Consider the following 20,928-nt stretch of genomic DNA (forward strand, 5'->3'; position numbering starts at 1 on the left):
ACAAAACCAATTTTTTCAAAAATTTTCATTCAGTCAAAAAACTTTAAAAAAATCTTGTAGAATTCACCCAACCATTTCGGCTGACTCAAAACGATTTTTTAAATTTTTTTTTAAAAAGCCATCTTTGGGGTTTCTCGCCTTTATGAGTTTTCTTAAAATGGCCAAATCTGAAAACAAACTGTTGTATTGAAATGAAAAGTGAAAATTAAATATTTCAACTTAAAAAAAAATAAATCAGATTTTTTGGACAAAACCATTTGTTGACTTCAACCAACATTCTTGAATGGTTTTGGAGCCCTGAAAATGTGCTTTTCAGTGAAATTTCTAATCGCCCCCGAAATTTCACCCAGCTCTAGTCCCAGACCCTCCAACAAGCTGCTGCCCAGCCCGGCCAGCTCAGGTGGGACCCAGACACATAGGTAGGAGGGTGGGTTGCATCCTAAGCTGTAACGTCTACCCTGCTGGTTTTAGCGCTCTCCTGCGAGCCTGGAGCCTGGGTCGACAGACTTGGGCTTGTGCTACTGTGCTAGCAATAGCTGTGTAGATGCTGGACTCAGGCTGGAATTCAGGATGTGAAGCCTACACAGGGGATTGGCTTCAGAGCCTGAGCCACAACTTAAAAGCGCAGTCTACACAGCTGTTGTTAGGGTAGTAGTGCAAGCCCAAGTCTGTCGACCCAGGCTCAGGGACCCGCTGCCACTGGCTGCATAGACATACCCTGATTCGCACCTCTGCTATACTAATTGAATCAGAACTCTAATGCCTTAGCTGGAGCCTGGCCTCCCTGGAGTACGAAAGCTGATGAATCTGCAAAGACCCTAAACTCCCTAAGCTAGGATGGATGCATGTAATTTTATTGTGATGGGGCAAGGTGATGGATTCCTGTCCATCCAGCATTCCCCCAGCATGGACAGCAATCACTGTCTGACTGGGGAGAGAGGTGGCGCTGTCATGCACTCAGGGTACATTCTGATGTTCCCAACCCCTGCCTAAGGTTCTGGGGTCCATGTGGCATAATGCACAACTCCAAAAGGGGAGAGGAAAGGCCAGTGAATTCAAGGGGGAGCAGCTCCCTTCTCTTCTCTTAGCCAAACGCTTGAGAAAACCATCCCCATGTGTGGGAGATGCAAGGGTGCAGAATGCAGCTCACATCAGGCTAGCATAGGCTCTATGAAATACAGTAGAACCCCAGAGCTACGAACACCTTGGGACTGGAGGTTTTTCATAACTCTGAACAAAACGTTATGGTTGTTCTTTCAAAAGTTTACAACTGAACATTGACTTAATACAGCTTTGAATTTTACTATGTGGAAGAAAAATGCTGCTTTTAACCATCTTAATTTAAACGAAACAAATACAGAAACCGTGTCCTTTCCTTGTCAAATCTTTTTTTATAAACTTTCCTTTATTTTTTTAGTAGTTTACATTTAAAACAGTACTCTACTGTATTATTATTATTTTTTTTGGTCTCTGCTGCTGCCTGATTACGTACTTCAGTTCCAAATGAGGTGTGTGGTTGCCCAGTCAGTTCGTAACTCTGGTGTTCCTAACTCTGAGATTCTACTGTAAGGAAATATTGTCACAGCACAGCTCGGCTCCTTAGGAGCTTTAACAAGAAACTGAGCCCCCCCCCCCCCCCGCCCCCCCAGGAAACGGCTGTTTGATTTGCCCTACGATCAGCTAGCACGGAGGGTAAAGAGGCTGCATAGTGCAGGCAGTTAGGGTGACCAGACAGCAAATGTGAAAAATCGGGATGGGGGTGGGGGGTAATAGGAACCTATATAAGAAAAAGACCCAAAAATCGGGACTGTCCCTCCCTATAAAATCGGGACATCTGGTCACCCTACAGGCAGTTTTCACACAGCTAATCCCCAGCACAACACAGAGAGAGAGAGATCTGCACTGACTGAACACTGATTACTGATCCAAAACTGTTGGCCTTTTGTTTCATTTCAAGCCAGACCCTAATTGTTTACTTTAAAGGTGTGTATAGATCTGCCCGTTTGATTCCCTGCCATGTCCAAAGCTTGCTTCAGAGCTCAAAACACTTGGGTTTTTAAAATCAAACACACTTTATTAAAGAACAGCTTTCACTCATCGTATAATTTAGGTGACCCCGTCATAATTTCTGAGCTCTGTGAACCTGTGCCTCTTAGAGCGACTGAAACCTCTCTGGCTGCGAATTAAATAGAGGGCAGCCTTGCCAAAAATATAATAAATAGACAGACACTTCACAGAGGCCGAGAGAAACGTGCAATCACTCTCTCCCGCATGCCCGCACAGACATGTTCATCCAGCAGCCAAACTAAATTCTCGAGCACAAGGCTGAAAGAAAAATGTCCTCCTGGCTGGGTTCTGTGGTTTGAATACAGCAGCTGGAAATGAAACACTGTAAGCACACGGACTGGGAAAGACAATGAGAAATGGAATCCCAGCCCAGTCTCTTGCCTTCTTCCTCGAGCCACATGGGAGGAGGTCGCTATCTCAGAATTTCCATCCCCAAGGAAATTTGGAAGCAAAAAACTAATTAAATGCAAAATCTCTGTCAATGCAGCGTTAGATTTGAGCATTTAAGTGTACGAGAGCTAAGGGTCCCCCAGTGATGCTAATTGAGCCATATTGCACGTATGTTGTTACAATGTATCCACCTCATGTGTAGTGGCGTCCAGTATATAAAATAGGAGACGGTAGATTGTGACTTGGCTCATAAGACAAGAACAATTTCATTCAATGAAATGAAAAGGTAGCAAATTCAAAACTGCCTATAAGAAATACCTTTTCTCCCAATCTGTAATTTGACGGTGGAACTCATTGCCACAACATGTCTTTGAGGCTAAGGAATTAGCAAGATTCAAAGAAGGGAGGGACATTTACACAGATCATAAGAATATCCAAAGTTAATGGATACTGCTAACAAAACTTCTGGAGGAGAGATTAAGCTTCTTGCTTCAGGGCTTAATCCAATTTCAAATTATTAGGATGAGGCCTCCATGGACAGCAAGCTGTCCCGGGGGATAAGGAAGACCCTTGCATGACAAATCAAGCCAATGTTTGATCTGTTCTACTCCTTTGATTGTCAGAACCTTGGGGCTGGAGTTCTAATACGTTTGGGTCAAAGCTCCCTTTCCCCCAGGGCTAACAATCTGGGGTAGTCAGATTTCAGGGAGAAGTAAAAACAGGAAACAAACCCTAGGCAATTGTATCCTTGAGGGTGGACTCAGGACAGGGGGCCAAGCAGGCTTGCCTTAGTAGTCTATACGAGGAAAGGGAAGCCTGGCTGTCAATCTCCTTTTGGCAAGGCATGCTGGGAAAGGGAAGGAGTCTAGGGTCTCTATAATGTCTCAGGTAGTTGGAAGGGAGAGGGATGTTGAACTGACAATGCTGTGGGAGGTGAGATCTGTGGTGAATGCATACATGGACTTGGAGGTGCTTACCTATTTGCATATTACACTGAGAAACTCTTGGGGCTTTGATCACTGTATAGCTTGGGCAGCTGGTCACTCTGTTACTCTAGATTGTACGGATGATTTAACAAACACTGTCTTTTTGAGACTATACCTCTCTTGGTCTTTCCTTCTTTACCCTAGCTTTTCCTGACCCCCTGCCATGGATACTGACAACAGACATAGGGTAAGTTTGAGGCTTCTAAGCTTTGTCAATATACAACTAGTGCCTGAAGAAGTGTTACAAACCCAGCACAGCATCTCAACAACAGAACCACAAACATGCTTCTCACCTTATCTGCCATCTGATTCCCTTAAAACTTGCCAATCTCAGCCCCTTCAGTAAGTGGGGTGAGACTGCAGAGCAAATACTCTGAATTTCTTATAAACCCAAGAAACCAAGTTCCTGCTTTACATAAACACTCTTAACTATGGAGCTATGAGCAGCAGCTCTATATATGTGGCTCTTAATTGTTCTACACAACAGTACACAACTAGAAAACATGAGACAATAATTCACAGAACAGTTTTAAAAATAACACTAAAGAACTCCTAGTCTGCTGAGGAAGAAAAAATCCTTCCCACATAAAACAGATAAGACACGTGCAAGTTTGTATTGCTGCTGGGCCTTTTGGCTGTTGGGTATCCAGATGAGGATGAACTTGATGACCTGGTAAGTTTTCATCCTGAATGATTTGCTAAAACTTTAAAAAAAACTGATATTCCAGAAGAGGCTGTAATTACCAGTGGAACGTAATTACCAGTGGGATTTAAGCCACCCCTCATCCACTGAGATCTTGAGGAATCTGAACAGCAGACTTGTGACAGTGACTTCACCACTACTATAAACAAAAGAGTCTAAACTCGGGGATTTCAATGGAATGTAGCTTCCAGACTCTGTGTCATCATTCATGCTGTCAGCAAAACAAGGAATTCAGAACATGTAGGAGCTTAGGGAGATGGCAAGCTTTTTGCTACTGAAATACACTGACTGGACTAGTGTAGGAACACAGACAAACTTACTAGAGAAGATGTCCACTGAAAAGCCCCTTTTACATACGTCTGTGATTCTCTTTGGTTTTTCAAATCAGCCTGTGCTTGCCACAGAGAGCTCCAGACCCTGGATAAACACAGAAGCAAAACCAAAATGGAGCTACCCTGCTTTCATAGAGCCCCCAGGCTCCTGTGTCCTCTTGCTGCCAACCATGCAGTATCCACTGCTCCCTCCGATTCAGAGAAGTCTAGCAGGGCCATGCAGAAAACAACAGAATGGGAGGCAGACTTCACTGGGTGAGCTGGGGAAGAGACTCTCTAACAGAAAGCAACAAGTGGATCTGATGGTGAAACTCTGATGCTAGCTTCAAAATGCTGGAAAGCAAAACTGTACGAAAGCCCAGCTTATTCAGTGCAGTCAGTATGTAAAGGGAGTAAGTCAGTTGCTGCTGGATCTGAACGCATGACAAATCAAATCACAGATAGCTTAAGGTGAACTGGGCTCCCTGATAACTCTGACATGGGACTGAATAGCCTCCCTCCAGACTTGGAGCCACAAAACTTTCAAGGGCTAAACTTCAAGATAAACCTTCTTCCACTGCATGAGCACATTCTGAGCCTGTATGAAATCCAGGTAAATCCACCCCTAAGCATCACACTAGCAATAGCTATTTTAGAAACAGAATAGTGCTAGTGGTCCTGGAAGTGAGAGAAAAGCCCTTTTTTCCTATTTCCCTCATGCCAACCCAACAACACAAGCCAAAAGAAGGAAATGCCCCCTCCCATTAAAGAAGCTGCCCTTTTAAACCCAGCTAACGTCCAGAGGAGAGAAGGAACAGATCTTCTCAGACGTGGCATGAAAACTTGACAACAAAATGACAACAAAAATGCAGTGAGTGCTGTGGACTTAGAACCATGACATGGAGAACATCTGTGCTAACATGGCAGCCGGATGGTGCTCAGGTGTTGCTCTATAAAATCTGGGATTAGATCTTAAGGATGTCAGTTTGCAATCTAGCACTGTTAGAATGCCTTTTGTATGAGAGACTTAACAACGGCTTTTTCCTTCCAAGGAAGGGCCTGCCTATACATTGACAGAAAGCACTAGTGTAAAAAGAGACTTGCACTAGTGCAAAAATCCCGGCACGGACAAGGCCTGAGATCTCTGACTGTGTTTTCAGTTACACCACTGTTTGGTGGTGTACTTCAATGTGTCTCATTTGTATCTAATGAAAAAATCAACAGCAGAGATACAATGCTAATTATGTTTCTCTAACAGAGCCAAGCAACTCTCCTCTCTTGGAATTTTACAAAAAGTTTAAGTTACTCCTTTTTCAAACCCTGCAGTGGTGCACTGATTTCTCATGTACTTCGTTTCCTTTTAAAGAAGAAAGGGAAAATATCAGGTGCCTCTAACATGCCCCTGCCTATCTGCAAAGCACTCCTGACCCCTTGTAAAAGGATGTACCTGCCCTGTAGAATCCCCAGCTGGCTACGTGTGACTCTGCAGCCCCGTGCTTCAGTTTCCCTTCTCTCAGTGTCCCTTACAAAGCCCATATAGTCCAAAGGTATAAGAAGAAATTTCCCTGCTGGGGTCCTACTTTATTAAGTCAAGATAAACTTGAAATAAAGTCTCTTGGCCTGCAGTCTCTGCCCTCAGTTCAGCGGATTGTACAGATCTCCTTCTGGAGTCTGCGTTTCTGGGCTCCCAGCTGCTTCCTTCAGGAACCCTTCCAGCAGCTCTCGTAATTCTGTCCCTTACCTCCCTGGGCGGAGAGAGGTCTGTGAGGGAAAATTTAGCAGGCCTTAAACTTTAGTCAAGGCCCTGAGTTTGGTCAAGCTTGCTTACAGCCCTTGAACTAAGATCCTGCTTGTTTCTGTGTACAAGGGGCAGAAGGAGTCAGAGTGGAAAAAATCCCCAAACAGAACAATTTGTAATAGCCCAAGCTTAGGAAATATATAACCGCAATAGCACTGTTAGAAAAGTCAAACCACAAACGAACCAGGCTGTGAATAACAAGAAGGGTGATTGTTCTTTTTACTTTTGACCTGTATTAATTTTGCTATGTATTCCAAATAAGGTAATTAATATGGAAGTATGTGTAATTTGTCTGTGGTTTTAAGCTTTAAAAAGCTTGTGTGTTCCTGGACTCGGGGGGGAAGCTCCAATAGCTGTCACCCCCTGAGCTTGTAATCAATAAAGGGCCTCAGGCTGATCTGATTGAAAACACAACGTGTGGATCGATTTTTTTTCCACATCAATTGGTGCCGTGACTCGGATAGACAGCGACCCCGAACACCGGAGGACAGCGAGCTGTTCCCCACAAGACCCCGGGCCCATCGGAAAGGTAAGAGACCTTTTGAAATCTCTATTTAGGATTTCTGGTGGAGCACCGCCCGTAGGCTCTGGGTTCGGGTGAGTTGCACGCTCTATTCGGACTTTTTGCTGCCAGACATATACAAGGTAACAAGGTAGAAGGAGCAGAATGAGTGACCAGAAAGGAGCAACACTGGTGTCAAAGCAGGAGACTGTGGGAAGAAGGGACAACGTTTTTCAGAGTGCAGCCTCTGGTGCTGATTAGAAATAATATTTTCTTCATTTGGACTAATTCAAAGTTGAGAAATTGCCTGGGAGTTGAAAAAGTAGGAAAACTGGTCTTGCTCGTCCAGTCTATGAATAAAAACGAAGAGGGAGGGGTGAGATCTACTAGTTTTCAAAGTTTGAAGGACAGCCTAAGAAACTTAGGAGACTGTTGTCTCATTTTCAAGACACTTAGATAAGTAGGAACATAAGCTGCTGTCACTTTCACCTAGGCCATGTCTCCACTACAAACTTGGGCCACCACAAGTTATGTCAGCATCAAGCTGCCACAGTGAGTATATCACTTGTGTGTGTACATACTTGGCTCCTTGCGTGTGCTCACCAGGAGTGCTTGTATCGATGCACAGTGTGGTGCACCATGGGTACGTATCCCAGCATGCAGCTCATCACCGTCCAGAGCGCTGTCTTGGGAAGATCTGCCAATTCATGGCGGGGCAGGAACAAGTCATGCAGGGGTGACTTGGAGAAAGGGATCAAGTTCCCAGGATGCAACTGTCTCCATCGCATAATGTCATCCATATCCTATAATTTTCATGCCTTCTTTAAAAATCCCACAAACCCACATGACCTTCCTTGCTGTCCGCCATCGCTGATAACAGCATGGAACCTGCACAGCTCTACACTATTGTCATGAGTGTTGGAAGCACAAGACATGCACGCACGATCCTCCAATATTTGCAGAGCCATAAGAAGAATTGAGTGAGGGAACGTGCCGATTCCTTGTTGTGGAACATAATGAAAACCAACTCAGGATTGTTCGTGGTGTTCACAGAGCAGCTACAGATGGTGGAGTGCCACTTCTAGGCCCAAGAAATGAGCACTGACTGCTGGGATTGCAACATAATGCAGGTTTGGGATGATGAGCAATGGCTGCAGAACTTTCAGATGCGAAAGGCCACATTCCTTGATCAGGAACTCACCCCCACCTTCCATCACATGGACACCAGAATGAGGGCCGCACTGACAGTGAAGAAGCGAGTGGCAACCGCACTGTGGAAACTTGCAATGCTGGATTGCTACCAGTAAGTGGGAAATCATTTTGGAGTTGGAAAATTCACTGTGGGGGGCCATCGTCATGCAAATGTACAGGGTCGTTAATCATCTCCTGCTACACAGGACTGTGATTCTCAGCAGTGTGCAGTACATAGTGGATGGATTTGCAGCAATGGGGTTCTTGAACTGTCGTGGAGTGATAGATGGCACACACATCCCTATTTTGGCCCCAGACCACTTTGTTACAGAGTGCATCAACAGAATGGACTATTTTTCTATGGTTATATGAACACCAGTGACGCTTCACTGACATCAAAGTTGGCTGGTCCGGGAAGGTGCGTAACACTTTCATCTTTAAGAACACAGGACTGTTCAGTAATCTACAAGCACGGACTCTCTTTTCCGACTGGCGGATTACCACTGGTGACATTGAAATGCCAGTAGTGATCCTGGGGGACCCAGCCGACACATTCCACTCCTAGCTAATGAAGCCAGCCACCTTAACAGCACCAATGAAAGATTCAACAACTGCTCAGCAAGTGCAGCAGGGCATCCGAATATGCTTTTCGTAGACTGAAGGATTGCTGGCGTTGTTTAATCACAAGATTGGATCTTTGGAAAAAACATCCCAATGGTTACATCTGCCTGCTGTATCCTTCATAGTATCTGTTTGGCAAAGGGGGAAAGGGCGGAGATGGAGCAGCTGTCTGCTGAGTTTGAACAGTCAGACACAAGGGCTATTAGAAAAACTCGGAACTGTACGGCTGAAAGTGCTTTTGAAAGAGCACTTGAACAGTGAGTCACAGTAACGTGTTGTGGTGTACTGTGTTCTACTTGGCCCTGCTCTTTTGGGACCTGTTAGGAATTGGGTGGTGCTTGGTGTACATTTATAACACTGTGTTTATCACTGATCCTAGGAGTTGAGTCAGAATGTACAATAACAAGTAATGGTTGCTTTCAGGACCACCAGGCACTCCAGAGCAGATGTTGTGAACTAATAAAGGTGAATTATTTCCCAAAGAATAGAATTTTATTGAGTAACTCTGTGGCTCAGCACTGGATTCATTGTTGGTTTCCCTGGCCTTCTGGTATGCCTGCTACAGTTCCTTGGTTTTCACACGGCACAGCTGCCGGTCTCTGTCGTATCCCTCCTCCTGCATGCCCTGAGCAATCTGCCCATAGATGTCCACATTTCTACAACTGCTCCGTAGTTGTGCCTGCACAGTCTCTTCTCCCCACAGGCCTAAGAGTTCCCATATCTCCTGTCTGCTCCAGGCCAGTGCATGTGTGGAACATATCAGCGGCATGGTCAGCCGGGCAGTTGCACACAACGGTGAAGAGCTGCTAGGTGTGCTCATCAAGATGGGAAATCAGGAAAAGGCATTTCAAATATTTGTGGGGTTTTCAGAGGGTGGGGAGGGTTCCAGCCTGTGTGACTCCGGGCAGTGGAGTTCACAATGTAACCTGAGCGGTCAGTGTCAGGCATTGTGGGAAGCTGCTGGAGGACTTTTAGGGTTGACATAGATAGCGCAGTGTCTACCCTCGCACTGCATTGACCTCAGTGCATTGACCATGGCTCAATGCCATTTGGGGAGCTGGTGTTACTGCGTCATCGTAACGGGGTGCTAACATCGGTGGGAGACAAACGCAAGTACAGACACATGCACAGCTAGGTTGCCCTCACTTTGTAGTGTAGACCAGGCCTTACTTGAAACTCTTCCTAGGCTGACCTGAAATAATCCGTTTAATTCACTGACTACAACCGTAATAAATCATTGGTTGTAAATGTGAAACATGTCTGGATGAGAGAAGTTATGTATCCAAAATATTTACAGTGGGTTTTGTTTCATACAAATAAAGTGTATATGCTGTTCTGTGTGTTTAATTAAATTGAAGTCACCATCCTAATGCAGCTGGACACAAATCATGAGCCAAAAGTGAATTATTCAGTAAATAAGCAATATATCAATCACCATTTTCTAACACACTAAAATTTACAGTTAATAAAAATCTGAAAATATTAAGCTATATAATTGTTTAAATAAATGTATGTAGTTATACTGTACCCTGCTAGGAAACAGAAAATTGTACGAAATCTAGTGTAAAGGCTCTATTTAGGTGTAAACCGACATGTTTAATGGTCATATTAGCTAATGAGAATGCACCTTTCTTTAGAAAATAACTGAAGTACAAATGGAAAAGTTGGTAAAAACAGGTTTCAGAGTGGTAGCTGTGTTAGTCTGTATCAGCAAAAACAACGAGGAGTCCTTGTGGCACCTTAGAGACTAACAAATTTATTTGGGCATAAGCTTTCGTAGGCTAAAATCCACTTCATCAGATGCATCCGATGAAGTGGGTTTTAGCCCACGAAAGCTTATGCCCAAATAAATTTGTTAGTCTCTAAGGTGCCACAAGGACTCCTCGTTGTTGTTGGGTTTTTTTGGTTAAAACAGATGATTTCAATTGAGGCTTTCCACTTGGGGATTTAAATCAATCCAGCCTGGCTGGAAAACATGACCCCTCAGGGCACCCCACACAAGGGCCAAGAAAAAAAACTCCAATCTCCTACTTTTCAAACCTCATGCTATTTTGGTCCCTGACCGTGGTTTCTGAATAGCTGGGGTTAGCAACACTGGCGTTTGGCCCTGGGATGCAGTGAGCAGCAGGGAGGGAATGGCTGGTTTGTAACTTGTGCAGTCACTTATCTACCAACAGTCCTGGGTTTTTTTTACCCATGGTCTTGGCCAGCGGCCAGAAGACACACCCATTAGGAGAGTAATTCATTCCCATCATGGGATTATTGTGCAGGCAGCAGGCAGGCAGCTATAATGAGCCCAGAGTGGCTGGCAAAGGATGGGTTGTACCAAACAAACTAAGTTTTGGAAGCAGATTGGTTTCTTGGAAATGGCCAGGGGACACCCCAGGGGGGAACCTCAATCTCCTCAACTGTCACAAGACATGGAAACATAGGAGAAGCCTGAACAAATGTATGGGGAAAACACCGCATGGCCCCCCACCCCCTCTGGACAGTGTGTGCAGGAGAGCTCCTCTGAAGATTCCCCCCCCAAGGCAACTGGAAGAGAGCTGCAGCTAATGGTGGCGCGGGGCATCCATGAGCTCTAGCTGCTCAGTGGAACTCTGAGGCTTTGATAACATCTCGAACGCCCCAGGCTGCTCCTTCCCACCCCCCAACACACACTGCCCCAGGGAAGGCTGGCAGCTGTGGGGTCACGAGGGAGGGGACCTACACTATGTTTACTGTAAGCTCTGGAATGGGGAGGGGCAGGAGGCAGGGCTCAGAGCAGCATGGGCATCTGCCCTGGGCACTTAGAGCAGAGTCAGCCCCAGCATGATACTAGCTAGTCTGCAGTTGGCAGGCCAGTCTGACCAGCTGAGATTAAGCAGAAACTGCACAATCCCTCTCACCTGAAAGATACCTGGATCCAAATGCATTTGCAGAGTGTCTGAAAAATCCCTCTCCTCCATACAATGCAGCTCGCAACCAACCAGAGGATGGAAAGCAAGCACCTATTAGCCAAGGGTGACTGTAAATCAATGCTGAACCAAGCTGATTAGCACAATGCAAATAAACAGCTCACCTCCGAGTGACATGCAATGGAGGCTGCCGTTTATGGAATATTTCTGGGCTGCACAGTTTGAGTTTCACCAATGCTGCTCCCAACTCCGGAACTGTACAAGGACCTCCACTGCACAGTAGTGTCTTGGCCCTCCTCTACTCCTTCCTGGGAGCAGGCACAGATATTTAAATCCTAGGGGGTTCTGGTTCACCAGCTCTCAATGCTTTCCTCATTGTCCTCACCTAGCTGGGCCCAGTCTCCATGCCTCTGGTTCTCAACCCAGTCCCCTTCACATTCTGCACCTCAGCTGCCAGACCCAGTTTCCCACTCACCACCCCACTCCAAGGCTTCTTGTCCCAATCTGCTCCCCTGCAGGTCCAGCGCTTATCCCCTCTGCATTCGAAACAAGCAGCTGTCTTCTCCATGCTGCCTGAGCCCAGCAAGGGGTCACTGAGAGCACAGGAGAGGCAGACTCCCTGCTCTCAGTTCCAGTGAGTGACTGGACCCACCCCTCACACAGCCGGCAGATGCCCAGAGCTGCAATTGCAGTGAAAGTCCTGGTCAGCCCTGGGCCCAGTGACGACAGAAGCTTCCGGGAATGTCACTATTAAAATCAAAGAAGTTCCTATTGAGCCTGTGCGAATTGGGATTTTTTCCAAGGACTTATAACTTAGCTAAATGTGGGCGGATTTTCACAAGGATGGCAAAAGACACATTCCTGGCACAAAGGCCAACCCCCTGGCAACTTTCAAGTTCCTGCTCCAAAGCATGGTGGTGCTAGAGCTACCCAAAGGGAAGGTCTCTAGTCTCTTTCTTGGAAACGGGGAAACCTTTTTGGATGAAATTTTCCAAAAAATTCAGCCTGAGGCAGACACCAGGCATGTAAAATTTCAGACTGAAAGGTTAACGTTTGGTAAAGTTATAAGCAACTGAAAACAGAGTCTTACAATGAGAATTGTTCGGCAACCTTAATAGGGGGGGCTAGTCTGAACACATTCATATTCCTAGACTGAACAACACTGTGGTACAGGTTCTACTAGCAAATGGCTCCCACAGTAACTAATCTGCTGTGTCTGAGGTTTAACTGCAGAGGCTGACAGACCATGCACGTGTAGTCTTCACGTTCTGCCTCTCTTTACCTTCTTCCTCGGTGTTTTGCTTCCTCTTTTTCCTGGATTTGGAGTTCTTCTTGTTTTTCAGATCCAGAAGTTCCTTAATGCGCTGGGTAACTGAAAATCCAAAGCACGGTTAAGTGAGTGACCGCAAAGCAGACTTAACATGCTCCGCCTTCTTCACCTTATAGCATGCATGTAGTGACCCAGCATAGACAACTAAGGACAAAGGACAGCAAGACACCAAAACTGCCCACAGACATCAGCAAAAGCAACCTGCTCTGGTGCTGCACGAGGGGGCAGGCTGGCCCCAACTGGTCAGGGAACGGATGCTAGGAGAGCTGGAGGCCATGGCTGGGGAGATGGGGAAGAGGAGAATAAAATCTATTTAAAGTGAAAGAGCCTCTAAGAACCTTGTGTCCGTGACACTGGTATCAGCCAATTCCAGAAAGGCCTAGGCTAGGGCTCAGAGAGATCGTCACTGGAATCCCCTGAACAGGAAGGATACTGGAGGGCGGCTCCAGAATGTCAAATCTCCTTCCGCAAACTTGTCTTGCTTACAGATCAGCTGCACTCTCCCCCACCAAACACCGCCCCAATACTGGTTAGCAAGACTGACCTAGTGATCCCACTGGTCCCTGCAGCACCAGAGTCTGGGAAATGAGAGGAAGAAAGTCCTGCCCAAGCCAGTTTACAATGCCTCCTGGTTTGTTTCTGCCCCGGAATTTCTGGCCAAGGGGAAGCCCAGAGCTGCTACACCCATGGGAGGAAGCACTAATATTCAATGCTCCATCTAGGAGGGTGTTTATGGAGAGCAAATGCGTGAACTAAGGTTACAATTCCCATTCCATTAGACTCTCTACCCTCACTCATCCAGGAAATTCTCCTCTGGGACTGAAAGCTCCAACAAAAATGATTAAAGGTCTAGAAAACATGACGTATTGAGGGAAGACTGAAAAAATTAGGTTTGTTTAGTCTGGAGAAGAGAAGACTGATGGGGACATGATAACAGTTTTTAAGTACATAAAAGGTTGTTACAAGGAGAGGAAGGTAAATTGTTTTTCTTAAGGAAAACTGAGGACAGGACAAGAAGCAATGGGCTTAAATTGCAGCACGGGAGGTTTAGGTTGGACATTAGGAAAAGCTTCCTAACTGTCAGGGTGGTTAAGCACTGGAATATATTGCCTAGGGAAACTGTGGAATCTCCATCATTGGAGATTTTTAAGAGCAGGTTAGACAAACACCTGTCAGGGACGGTCTAGATAATACTTAGTCCTGCCATGAGTGCAGGGGACTGGACTAGATGACCTCCTGAGGTCCCTTCTACTCCTATGATTCTATTATTCTAATGCTTGATCTCAGCCCACAGGAGAACCATTGGGAAGGTCTGAGCAAGTGTCCTGCAGCCATGTTTGCGTTAGGTGAGTGCGGGGGAATATCCTTTACACCCTGAATCAAATCCACAGGACACTTTTGGCTGCACTTGAAATTTGAGATGCTGGGATTTGTCCTCACTGAACATCACAGGTTGGCAACACAGTGCACCTGTGTTCTTCAGGGGGGGTGTACATGGCAGAGGGCAATAGGCAAAAGCTAAGGCTGTGAACACCAGTTTCTGCAGCACGCGCAGGGATTCTGCTGGGAAGAATTTCTACAAATCCTGGGCCAAGGATCGCCCACTGCACATGTGGGGCATACTTGATATTTTTGACAGAATGCAAACTTTCCCTAACCCAATGCAAGGTCAGTCCTACAGGGATCGAGCACCAGCCGTTCCCTTCCCTGAGAGCCTTGCTCGGCATCTGAAGTGCTAAGTCAGGGGGAACTTGCCAGAATAAGGAGCCCAGTCAAGTCAAGCCCACTGACTCCAGTGGGTGTAGCAGCTGCTCGGTGCCTCTGGATTTGGCTCTGGGGCTCCAGCAACAGCACTATCCTTTAATCTCGGCATACAGCCAGTTATCACCGGGTGCTGTCTTTAGGGGGGTTGGGCAGCATCTCCATTACATCTCAAACAGCCCACTCTATTGTACTTTGTTTTCAAAGCTTCTACTCTTCCTCACGTCAGTCTGATCCAGTCAAGTGTTCTCTGTAACTTATAAAAGTAAACCCATCTAAATCAGAGACCTTTGGGAGGAGTGTAGTCTTGTGAGCAAAGGACAGGACTGAGAACCAGGAACTCCAAATGCTGGCCTGACACAGGCCCTGTGCCTTGGACAAGTCACAGCCTCAGTTTCTTTGCCAGCAGAACACCCCATGGGAGAAACGATTCGAACACTTCGTGCGTGGTAGTTATGACTGTGCAGAAGCGTTGCTCTTGAGCACTGAAGAAGTGCCTATAAATACCTTCATCGTTAGCACTTAGTAATTTTGCATGGGGTTCTGATTATATCTGTCTGAGCCCCACACTGAAAGTGGGAGATGCCGGTATGGATGGGGCCAGCGACTGGAGGCGCACCTTTGTTCGGAGGCACGCCGTTCCCGGCATCGTGGGGTGAGGCTCTGCTTATCGCACACGTGGGGCTGCTGACAAAAGCCTTTGTCTTGTCAAGGCTGGCCTCAAGGCTGTGTGCAATGCAGCTGTCACCGTGTGGGTCCCTGGTTACCTCACCCACCTTGTTTCTCAAGGCTGTAACAGTCAGAGAACCCCTGATTAGACTGTGTCTAGAACTGATATACGCCAACTACAGTGGCTTGTATTCTTTCAAGACAGAATGCTCCTTACAAGATGTGCTTACTACTTCTGTTAAACCTTGTATTTTGCTGTGAGACTAGGAGTACCTTTGCCAGGCCTGGGGAAGAGCTCTGTGTAGTTCGAAAGCTTGGCTCTCACCAATAGAAGCTGGTCCAGTAAAACATATCACCTCCCCAACCTTATCTCGCTAATATCCACTACTGCATACAGCCATTTGTTTCGTCCGATACAAGCTAGAATCACTGGGAGAAGGCCTGACAGCAGCTGTGCTGCATGATGGAAGGACTTGCTTCCTACTTCTCTTCATAGAATGCAACCACCTTGGCACTGGAAACGAATGAAAGGAACACCCAGATGCCTGGGACTGCTTGAGACGTGTTTACTGCACAGGCCCAGCAGCTCCTGGGAATGGCACAACCCTTATCCCTGCCTGCGGACAGCAATATGGCTGCAAACCTCCCTGGAGTTTGAGCAGGACGACTTACCAGTATTACTAATCAGTAAGGCTGCGAATCATTCATGGAGGTCACGGAAGTCACAGCTGCCGTGACTTTCCACGACCTTTGTGAATTTTGCGGCGGCCGGTGTGGCTAACCCCAGGGCCATCCCAGCATCTGAGAAAGCCCCAGAGCCAGCCGCAGTGGCCGCTGCTCTGGCAGCCCCAGGCAGCTGGTCCCCGGCACTGCCCTGGAGCAGTGGTCCGGGCCCAGTGGTGGCAGGCAGGGGCCCGGGCCGCCCCCTGCCTGGACCACCATCGGCAGCAGGCAGGGGCCCTGCCTGTCCCCCACCCGGAGCGGCGGCAAGGCCCTGGGCGGGCCCCCGGCCGGAGCAGCAGCCGGGGGCCCCAGCCCAGCCCCCCAGCAGTGGCAGGGGCCCTCGGGCTGGCCCCCCAGCAGCAGCAGTGGGGCCCCGCGCTGCCCCTGTCCCTCCCCCAGGAGCAGCAGTCCTCAGGAGCGCTCCCCTCCCAGCAGGTAAGATTTAGTCACAGGTATTTTTAGTTAAAGTCATGAACAGGTCACAGGGCCGTGACTTTTTATTTATTGCCCGTGACCTGTCCTTGACTGTTACTAAAAATACCTGTGACTAAAACGTAGCCTTACTAATCAGTATCAGGGTTACAACCTCCACCAGCTCTAGCCAGTCCTCCTGCACAATGCAGTTAATTATAACATGCCCCATAGCCCCTCATTCAGAGGGTATGCCACAAAATATGGACCAAATTCAGCTTTCAGATACACCAGTGTAAATCTGCAGTCCAGTGGAGTCACTTCAGATTCACACCAGCATAAGGGAGAGCAGTCTGTCCCTCTCTAAGGCTTTGTCTACACTAGCACTTTTGTCAGTCAGGGTGTGAACACTCTCCTCCCCCCCCCCCCCCCCCCCCCACACACACACACAACATAAGTTTCACTGACAAACGCGCCGGTCAGGACAGCGCTATGTCGGCAGGAGATGCTCTCCTGCTGACATAGCTACCGCCACTCATTTGGGGTGGTTTAATTATGCCAACAGGAGAGCTCTCTCCCTCCAGCATAGAGGGGCTACACGAGAGGTCTTACAGTGGCGCAGCTGCAGTGGTACAGCTGTGCCAGTGTAAGGTCCATAGTGTAGACATAGCCTCAGTGTTTATACCTGATGCTGCCCAAATAATCAGACACTGCACAGTAACAGCGGAGTTGCATAGGCCCGACGCTGGCCCAATGCGTGATGGTGAATTTCAGTGCCATTAAACAGCTGTTGTGATGTGTGAGGCACTTACTGTTTTCATCATTGACCTGGTCAAGATGGCGGTAGATGTAACCTTCCAGGTAAGACTGAAACTTGGGTGATGGGGAAAAAAAGGCCAGACTGATGGCCATGAGTTCCCAGCCCCACGCCAAACTTCGGTAACACATATTGTCCGTAGTCTGCCTGATCAGCTGTATGTACAGCTCATCCCGTAAACCCTGTATGCTCCAGCACTTGGTAACTGTGACCAAAGCCACATGATTTCGGTCCATGCGGGCCTGGCGGTCACCCATGTAGATCTGCACCAGTTTAAACATCTCACATGCTTCCTTTTTAATGGTGTGGTTGCTGGTGATGAGCATTGGCTTTTTGATGGAGCCTCTGTTCCAAGAGAGCATGTTGGAGATGGAGATCCTTCGGCGGAAGATGCCCTGAGTGTGCATGTTCAGGTTTTTGGAAGCCCAGTCTGCCATGCTGAGTTGAGAGATGGGCTTCCGTAACGTGCTGTAGGGAAACTGATACCCCATGCTGATGGCAGGCTGCACACTATTCTCCTGCTTGGAGTCTGACTCGATTGTTCCAGGCTGCAAGGGAGAACAGACAAGTTACAATCAAAAGCATTTTAGCTGAGTGTCTTACCCGAGTGAGGTAGTTAAACAGCGTCAGTCACCCAACCTCCAGGAACTAGTTGTGAGCAGAGAAAAAACATATTTTGGATGCAGTCCGTTGCTGGGATCTGCACTCCTCCAACAGCCCCCGCTGACAGCCCCTGGGGCACGTTTAGGGACAAGCCCACCTCCCACTCTGTGTCCCTTGCGGGGGTGGGGAAACAGAACTTATCCCCAAAGCTGGCCCAGGACTCCAGGTGTCAACCCAGACAGCAGGCGCTCCTTACAGCCACTCAGCTCCCATCTCCCTCTCTCCTCTTCACACCCTCTGCTCCATCTGGGGGCCAGCAGAGCTGAGAGCGGCAGGGCGTTCAGGAGCACAACTCCCAGTTCCTTTCCTTCTGCAGCCTCTGCCTCCCTTTGCTGCTGCTCCAGGCCTGTAGCTGGAACCCACCCATAGTATTTTCCCAGCTCTGGCAACAAAGCATTATAAACACTTAGAAATGTTCAAAGCAAGTCAGCTTTTGGGAAGGCTGTATCTTGAGAACACCTGCACTAGGTGATCTCAAATTCCCATCACACATTCTACTCCAGGCCAGTCTATCAAGACGTGGATTTCTTTCATCGGCCAGCATGCCACGTTCCTCCCCTGGAGTATCCGGGCTCTGTCTCTCTGGCACACAGTACCTGTTGTACTCCTAGACAAAATGCTCTATCACCTCTTGCTATCCAAACCCCGCTTCTCCCCACCTTGCTGAGGCTCCCTGAGAGGGCACAGCCCCACACCTTCCTCCCCACAGCCAGCACACACTCATCATCCATGTTCCCCAGCAACCCATGCCCTCCTCCCCAGTGAATGTGGTCACACATGTGGCCCTTTCAAAGTGCCTGTTCCCCACTTCATGGCCCCCACTGTCCACACAGACCCCAGGAACCGCCTGTCTTTGGCTGGCTTATGCCAACTCAACCAGTGTCTCACAGCTGGGTTACGTGCAATAAGCCACATTATCACACATGGGGGGAGGGCTCTGGTCAGGCTTAGCATCATACACGGGGCAGCGGCAGGCCAGCTCAGGCTGTCCCAGACTACTGCCAACAGCATTTCAGGCTAGCCAGTTTTCTGGACTATTGTGTGCTTTTCCTTGGCTCCCGCAGCCTCCCTCCTGGGAACCATGGCCACATCTACAATGGAGAAGGACAGGCTGCGACAAGGAGCCTGGCCAGGGTCTTCGCACATCTATTTGGGTAGCAAGGCTGCGTAATGATGCACCTAAAGAGAATCCCCTGGGAGGAGACGCTGGGCTGTCTATCGGAGGACAGTGAGGTGCAGCGTGATAATGGCCCAGGCAGAGGCCCAGGGGTAAGTGCTCTCATCTCCCCTGCAGGTCAGGGAGGACTAGCTGAGAGAGACCAGGAAGCGTACTGCCTTCTATCTGCCCCCACCTCCAGACCAGGGAGGTGTACCCAATGGCCCTGAGAGTGCATCTGCACTGCAGCTGGGGGCGAGCCTCCCCGCCTGGGTAGGCAGCTCGCGCTAGCTCGGCTTGAGAGCACAGTTAATTAATCCGTGGCCTTGGACCGGAAAGGGGCTGTTCTCTCTCCCAGGAGTGCAGCTGCAGGAGACTGTGCGAGATGCAGTGTTCAGTCGAACACACAGTGCCTCCGAGTAGACTCCACAGAGACTCATGAGGACGAACTCATGAACCTTCATCAAGTAGCTACCCTGGATTTGTTTCTAATAATCCACTGGGTCGCAGACTCCAAGGCCCAGACAAGATCACTTCACGTGTAACTGTATTTAAACATACAGTCAGCTGCACCTTGACCCCGGCACCACCTCCTTAACTCCCCCCAACAATGGGGCCCTCAGCATGCCCTGAAGGTCGACAACTCTGGGCTATTTCACACTGGATGGGAGAGAACAGCGGAGCCCCAGGCCCGCAAACAGAATGCCCTACTGCCGCCCCGCTCCTGGTGGTAACCATGGCATTGTACCACAGGGAGAGGATCTCTCTGGTGGGGCTTTTTAGAATCATAGAACTGGAAGGGACCTCGAGAGGTCATCTAGTCCAGTCCCCTGCACTCGTGACAGGACTAATTATCTAGACCATCCCTGACAAGTGTTTGTCTAACCTGCTCTTAAAAATCTCCAATGATGGAGATTCCATAACCTCCTTAGGCAATTTATTCCAGTGCTTAACCACTCTGACAGTTAGTTTTTCCTAATGTCCAACCTAAACCTCCCTTGCTGCAATTTAAGCCCATTGCTTCTTGTCCTATTCCCAGAGGTTAAGAAAAACAATTTTTCTTCCTCCTCCTTGTAACAACCTTTTACATACTTGAAAACTGTTATCATGTCCCCTCTCAGTCTTCTCTTCTCCAGACTAAACAAACCCAATTTTTTCAATCTTCCCTCATAGGTCATGTTTTCTAAAACTTTAATCATTTGTGTTGCTCTTCTCTGGACTGTCTCCAATTTGTCCACATCTTTCCTGAAATGTGGCACCCAGAACTGGACACAATACTCCAGCTGAGGCCTAATCAGAGCAGAGTAGAGCGGAAGAATTACTTCTCGTGTCTTGCTTACAACACTCCTGGTAATACATCCCAGAATGATGTTCACTTTTTTGCAACAGTGTCAGGGCCGGCTCCAGGCACCAGGCAACCAAGCTGGTGCTTGGGGCGGCACCTGGAGGGGGGCGGCGCGGCGCTCGGGCCGCCGGGGAGAGCGGGGGGAGAGCGGGGCCACAGCCGGGCTCGCCGCCCTCCCCCCGGCTGCCTGTCGGGGCTCGCCGCCCTGCACTCTGGCCGCCGGGGGGAGAGCCGAGCCCCAGCCGGGGCTCGCCGCCCTCTCGCCGCCCTGCCCCCGGCGCTCTGGCCGCCGGGGGGAGAGCCGAGCCCCCGCCGGGGCTCGCTGCCCTTCTCCCAGGGCTCCGGCCGCCCTCCCCTCCGGCGGCAGGCCGGGGGGCGCGTCCCGCCGGGAAGGAGCCGCAGCCGCAAGCGGGAGGGAGGGAGAGGCGCGGGGCTCCCCAGCAGCAGCAGAGATTCGGCCCACGCCCCCGCGCTGCCCACTGGGCCCCTGCCCGCTCCGCCTGGACCCACCACGCTGCCCCACGGGCTGCAGGGCTGGAGCAGCCTCTGGGCTGCGCTCCCGGCCCCAGTGTGCAGCGGCCCGGGCA

The 20,928-nt window shown here is 48.7% G+C and overlaps 1 protein-coding gene across 1 annotated transcript in view; it reads right to left on the minus strand.

The window, feature by feature from the left end:
• Positions 1–20,928, minus strand: part of LOC135886963 (rho GTPase-activating protein 39-like) — a 141,162-nt gene that overhangs the window by 16,489 nt on the left and 103,745 nt on the right. The window contains exons 5-6 of the mRNA XM_065414745.1: positions 17,173–17,725; positions 12,749–12,838 (exon numbers count right to left, since the gene is read on the minus strand). Of these exons, the coding sequence (XP_065270817.1) occupies positions 12,749–12,838; positions 17,173–17,725 (643 nt within the window). The remainder of the gene's footprint in view (positions 1–12,748; positions 12,839–17,172; positions 17,726–20,928) is intronic.

The sequence above is a fragment of the Emys orbicularis genome, chromosome 12 (genome assembly GCF_028017835.1).
Source record: "Emys orbicularis isolate rEmyOrb1 chromosome 12, rEmyOrb1.hap1, whole genome shotgun sequence".
Lineage (NCBI taxonomy): Eukaryota > Metazoa > Chordata > Testudines > Emydidae > Emys > Emys orbicularis.